The sequence below is a fragment of the Spinacia oleracea genome, chromosome 6, assembly GCF_020520425.1.
Source record: "Spinacia oleracea cultivar Varoflay chromosome 6, BTI_SOV_V1, whole genome shotgun sequence".
NCBI classification, from domain to species: domain Eukaryota; kingdom Viridiplantae; phylum Streptophyta; class Magnoliopsida; order Caryophyllales; family Amaranthaceae; genus Spinacia; species Spinacia oleracea.
Window position 1 is genome coordinate 103,766,031 of NC_079492.1, and position 6,373 is coordinate 103,772,403.

The following is a 6,373-nucleotide window of genomic DNA, read 5'->3' on the forward strand; positions in this document are numbered from 1 at the left end:
AGAATTAGAGATATTTACGTTTTAAATCGTGTTTCGGATACCGTGAAAAGTCAAATGGGGCAATCTTTTAGGGACGGTATGAATACAACTTATTACTCCATCCGTTCCTAAAATATTGCCCTAATTTCCTTTAATGTATGTCCCTTTGAGTTCTCCCATGACATTTATAGTATGTGATTCTCACATGTTTCCACTCATATTCTATTATTTGAATTAGCAAAAAAAAGAAACTATCAATGCACTTGTTTTTTCTTTTTCTTCTAACTTAATAAAGTAAAAATGTGGTATGGAATAATCTTTTACCAATACAATAAAAAAGAATAGGAATATCACACCGTCAACGGTACAAGTACACAACAACTTCACTAGTATTTCAAGTAATGGAAAACTCATCATACATTTAGGAAAGCCAATAAAGCAACAATTTGGATAACTCATCATCATTCTCAATTCCCCCGTAAGCATGTACATTGGTTGACTTTTTCAAAGAATTCTTGGATGACTCTCCACTCTCTCTCTCTCTACCATTATATCTTTATAAGACACACTCAAGAATTCATTCCGAAAAGCACCCAACATTGGTTAATTGGTTCCTCAAATGAGCTCTAGCTCCAATCTATTTTTTACCATTTGGTGGTCCATGATTAATTATTTTTTTAAACAAAGTTACTCCCTATTTTTCAACAAGAATAAACTTTTGGAGGGCTCTTGGGCAAGAACTACCTTGAAGCAACTCTCCATTAAGAGCTACTCAAAAGCCCCTCAAGAACCACTCAAGAGCCCCAATGTTGACCAAGAGATAGTTTTTGTTGAAAAGCTACTTCAAGAGCCCTAATGTTCATGTTCTAAAACATTACATTTCCCTTACCCTCCATTTGACATAGTTTTCTTTGAAAACAAACAAAACAAAAACAAAAACAAAAATATGAAAAACACCACAAAAACAATTATATATGTTTATTTATTTTTGTCAATTATACATTGGTGAGAGGAATCATCAATTGAGGGGTTATTGTATTATTTTGTAGAAACTTAATAATACGATAATATTTGAGGGGAGGAAATCTAAATTTCCTCACAAACACTTGTGTCTTTTATTATAATTTTTCTATTTGTTCCATATTGTATTTGAGGGTTTGTTCCTAATCGTTTGTGGCAGACTTTTGGTTATAACACTACTCAAGAGCCCCTCAAGAACCACTCAAGAACCCCAATGTTGGCCAAAAAATGGTTCTTGTTGGAGAGCTACTCCAAGAGCATCAATGTACATACTCTAAAACATTTCCCTTACCCTCCATTTGACATAGTTTTTCTTTGAAAACAAACAAAACAAAAACAAAAATATGAAAACACCACAAAAACAATTCTATATGTTTATTATTTTTTGTCAATTTTCAAAATTTAAAATGAATATTTTAAGTTAATGATTCAATTCAAATCACATATTTTCTCTGTTTGGAAATACTTGCAACATTCAGACTTTTTACACTATTTACGTATTCTACTTTGACTATTGTTGATGATTTATATTTTAGATAAAACATAGCCATGTGAGATTTTGATAGATTCTTCTCAATGTGTATTTTTAAAATATCAATTTTTTATAATTTTTGAGAAAATTTTGATTGAAGAGAATTTAAGATAGTAACGAACAAAATTGTACATTAACATGTGTAAAAGTAAGTAACGTTACACGTATTTTCAAATGGAGTAAGTACATCTATACAAATAACTTACAAAAAATCACAAAATCAAAAACAGAAAATTGATGGTGGATTGGTGGGATACCGAAAGAACAATTTTAAAAAAGTTAAAATCAACGATATAACCTCAATTCTAATTTAAAACATTATTTTTTTCCAAAGACACCAAAACAGACCGTTTCAAATAGCGGGGTTCATTTCATCATCGTTTTCTCCGTTTCACTGTTATTCACAAACCCACTTTCTCTTTCGCCCAAAAACTCCCACTTTCTCTCTCCTCTCTTTCCCTTTTCCCCAATTGCTTCAATTTTCAACACTACACTTCTCCAACGACAACAACACTCCTTCGCAGCAATATCCTCTCCAATTAGGTATAAACATTTTCATTTCTCCAGCATTTTGATCCTTGTCATTGATTTATGATTTATTCAATTTGCTCGAAGATCGATCTATTTCCCCCCTTTTTTTTTGTGATCATTGATTAATTGAATGTTTTCTATTGGATCTGAATTAGGGTTTGGATCGCATTAATCGAGTTTCTCTTCAGTCGTGAGAGAAATGGCGAATAGAGTAGATCATGAATACGATTACCTGTTCAAGATCGTATTGATTGGTGACTCCGGTGTTGGTAAATCTAACATTCTTTCGAGGTTTACGAGGAATGAATTTTGCTTGGAATCTAAATCCACCATCGGTGTTGAGTTCGCTACTCGTACTCTTCAGGTTGATCTCTTTCTCTCTCCTTAATCTATTGTCTGCTCTTAGTAATTGATTTATTAGATATGATAATTGTAATTATTGAATTATTAGATCATTTGGATTTGTAAGTTTCACTCGTTTCGCCTTATTCGATCTCTTTGCATTTCATGTGTTTAATTTCCTCAAAGATTGATCTTTTCTATGTGCTAGTTTAGTGATTGGTAAGAGCAAATTGTTTACAGGTCTGATTTTCCAGCCTTTTAGTGTCGAATACAATGATCATGGAGAACTTGTGTTTGAAGCTTAAGGCTCAGTTGTTGATCACAGTGCTGATCGGATTACACTTCGTATGTATATTCTTTGAGATAAAACTTAATTCAAAGAGGTGTTGGTCATAAAGCGATTATGTTGTTTATTGTTATGTTTGTCTAAGTACTTGAATCCTGCCTTTTGATTGATGCCTATATTTTACATGGTTCACATTTTTTGACCCAAGTATTAGAAGTTTAAGTTGAGCTTAGAACGTGGTTGAATCTCATCTCCCCCATTGTCTGATTGTGGATGACTTGAACCTGTGGAGATCTTGGATCTGTTTCCCTTGGTTTTTCATAGTTACTTACCTTTTCCCTTTCCTATTGGTATCCAATTTGGACTATACTGTCTCTTCCCTTTCTTGTCGATGGTATACTTAATAGGATTTGCTTTATGCTTGATTTGTTTGGTGATGGCCTTAATGTTCATAGTTAAGCTGGCATTGCATATAATCAGTTGAATGGTAGGATTCTTTTTCGAATGAATGTACATTTTGGAATCTGAGATCATTGGTGAGATCATGGAATTATTTGGCCCCATGAGCGTTGGATGTTAAAGGTTGATACCATTATACATTGACTTTTTAGCATTGAGCCCCAATACATTCAATGAATGGTGGGGAACTTTGGTTAGCTATTAATTAACTTTCTAGTACTAAATGAATTATCTTTCGTACTTCAACAACAGGTAGAAGGAAAGACTGTGAAGGCTCAGATATGGGATACAGCTGGTCAAGAGCGTTACCGTGCTATCACCAGTGCTTATTACAGAGGAGCTGTTGGTGCGCTCCTTGTTTACGACATAACCAAGAAACAAACATTTGATAATGTCCAGAGATGGCTTCGTGAATTGAGAGACCACGCAGATTCTAACATTGTCATCATGATGGCTGGAAACAAGTCAGATTTAAAGCATCTGAGAGCCGTTGCAGAAGAGGACGGGCATGCATTTGCTGAAAAGGAGGGTCTGTCTTTTCTTGAAACATCCGCATTGGAAGCCGTCAACATTGAGAAGGCTTTCCAAACAATATTAACAGAGATTTACCATATAATTAGCAAGAAAGCCTTGGCAGCCCAAGAAGCTACCAGCAACCTTCCTGGTCAAGGCACAACCATCGATGTTGCCGACGCAGCAGGAAATCAGAGGAGAATGTGTTGTAACACTTGAAGGGATAATCAGAGGATAGCTAGCAAGCATCAGGCTTTCTCTTTCTCCTTTGTTTCCTTTTACCAAAATTTTCCCTTATGTTTTCACCTTTATTTTTTGGGGGACGAGACTCTGTAGAATACTTTCGATCATTGAGTTGTGATGACGATTGACAAGCTTGTGAAAGTGAATACCCTAGAGTTATCCTTAGAAGGTTTCCCATTCATTTGTTGATTAGTTCCTTTTCTGTTCACTTGGATTGGAACTAACTGGTAGTGACCTACCCCAAGAATTGATGTCAATTTGTCACTTAGTTTTTTAAGAAGGTTTGACTAGAACCTTTCCATTACATTGAATAGGAAACACCATATCTTGTTGAATTCTTTGTTCCTCTATGCTACAGTTATTGATTACAGGTTTTATCAGTTGCCTTTTTGCGCTCTTATTTGATGACTATTTTGATTTCTGATGTTCAATTACAGATTTCTGGCAATGTTGCTTTGCAGAATGTAAAATTTTGTTTGAAATTTGCCCCAGGCTCCTCTAATACATGACAAGAGATTACATGAACCTTAAAAACATCCTTTAAACGTGCGAGACCATTTTCTAGACCAATAATGCCGATTTATCCATCCATATGTTCAAACTTCCAAGTAATTCATTTTTGCTAACACCTTAAAGAAGGTATCACCAGGATCTCCCATTCTCCCCTCAAGGATTAAGCGAACGCTCAGTCACGAAAGTGGTCAGGGATCACCCGATTAGGTGCAGGAGGCAGACCACCAGTCCAGTTAAGCGACGCGCCGAAACAGCCTCTAACTGTAAATTCTCAATCTTTCTCATGTTTATATGTTACTCGTAAGGGCATGCTTGGATTGAGGGTAGTGCATTAAGGGGATAATAAAAGTCAAACTAAAAAATATAAGGTAATTGAAGGGGATGATGATGGGATGAAGTGGTGGCAAAGAGAATAAGCTAATGTTGACAAGAAGAAAATAAAAGGAAAGGGGGAACAAATTACAAATACCCTCGTTATTGGGGAATAGTTACCCACCATCCCACTAGGATAATTATTACCCTCATTTGGAGAGTAATAACTTCCCCCTTCCTCCCTTCTCCTCACGACACCACCACTACCACAACTTCTCATCACAATACCACCACACCACCCTCCTTGCAACCACCTCAATTCACCTTCATTGTCTTTTTATTAAGGTGGTTTGACTTTTATTACCCCCATAATCCATTACATTGGTTAACGTGATAAAAAAAATTGTGCCATCTAAAAAAACGGGGAAAGTAGCTTTTAACCTGTTCGATGCACGGGTAATTATTATTATTATTTTAAAGGAGTACCCCATCCGTCCCATCTTACAATTTTTGTTTTCTATGTAGGGTGTCTCAAATGTTGTACTCCCTCGATCTGTCCCTAAATGTTTTTCTCATTTCTCTTTAGCACACATGCCAATGCACATTTTACATCGTTAATATATCTAGTTACGTGTTATTAAAAATTATAAAATTTTCATATTGTTAAAGTACTCATTGAGACGAATCAAACAAGACCCCCCATGACTATGTTTTTTCTTATATATTGAACGTAATTCATAAGATTTTCTTCAATTGTGAATAGTTTCAAAAATCTAAATGGGAAAAATATTTAGATTCGGAGGGAGTATCTAATTTGACAATTTTATATTTAATCAATTAATTTGCCCAACATACCCTTATAAACAATTTAAATACTCAAATTGTCCTACTTTTCTTTACGAAACATGTGCCCAAAATTAATGTTTGTTCTATGAAAATTTGTGTTGTTGATTTTTTTTTATTTAATTAACAACCCCCTCTCTCTTCCATACTTTTATTGATTTTTGTTTTTTTGTTTAAAAAATTATAAAAAATTTATATATTCTTTTACTCCCTCTGTCTCTTTTTGTTTTTACGTTTGGTATTTTTCACGCATTTTAACGACTAATTAATGTGCATTGAGATTCTTCTAAGTGTTTTATGTAAACGAGGAAAATTGCGTTTATTTATAATGCTTTCAATCTTATCAAAATTCTAATATTGGGAAAATGAGAAAAAAGTTAATGTTCTAATGGAAAAGTGTGAGATATTAAATGACCAAATGGATTTAATTGGTTAAAATAATAATTGGACACAAATTTTGATAGAATATTAAATTATTTATGTGATAATATAAAAGAAAATGTAAAAAACATTTTGGGACACCCAAAAGGAAAACGTAAAGAACAAAAAGAGACGGAGGGAGTAATAAACTACAATAACATTAATTTTTAATCATGTCATTTTTCAAATTCTTTAATTCCCGCAAAAAATGTCAACGGACATTGTATTATGGGACAAAGAGAGTATATTTTAAAATATTGTTGGTAAGGTTGAAGGAATTATTTGCAATGTAAAAAAAGTGATTCATTTTTAACAAACACAAGTACAGAAAGGAAAAATTAATTAGAAAAGTAACGAGAAGACATGTGGCAAAAAATACT

General features: G+C 33.9%; 1 protein-coding gene across 1 annotated transcript; it reads left to right on the forward strand.

Annotated features, from left to right (window-relative positions):
- Positions 1–1,886: 1,886 nt before the first annotated feature.
- Positions 1,887–4,240, forward strand: LOC110803611 (ras-related protein Rab2BV). Its single transcript, XM_022009135.2, has 3 exons — positions 1,887–2,074; positions 2,218–2,426; positions 3,402–4,240. Exons 2-3 carry the CDS (start codon positions 2,262–2,264, stop codon positions 3,879–3,881), a joined length of 645 nt encoding a protein of 214 aa, XP_021864827.1. The 5' UTR covers positions 1,887–2,074; positions 2,218–2,261; the 3' UTR covers positions 3,882–4,240.
- Positions 4,241–6,373: the final 2,133 nt, after the last annotated feature.

Bases quoted from the DNA above. Each gene is read 5' to 3' on its own strand.
- LOC110803611 (XM_022009135.2), top strand. From the start codon at position 2,262: ATGGCGAATAGAGTAGATCATGAATACGATTACCTGTTCAAGATCGTA. The intron at 2,427-3,401 runs GTTGATCTCTTT...CTTCAACAACAG, and splicing joins TCGCTACTCGTACTCTTCAG to GTAGAAGGAAAGACTGTGAA.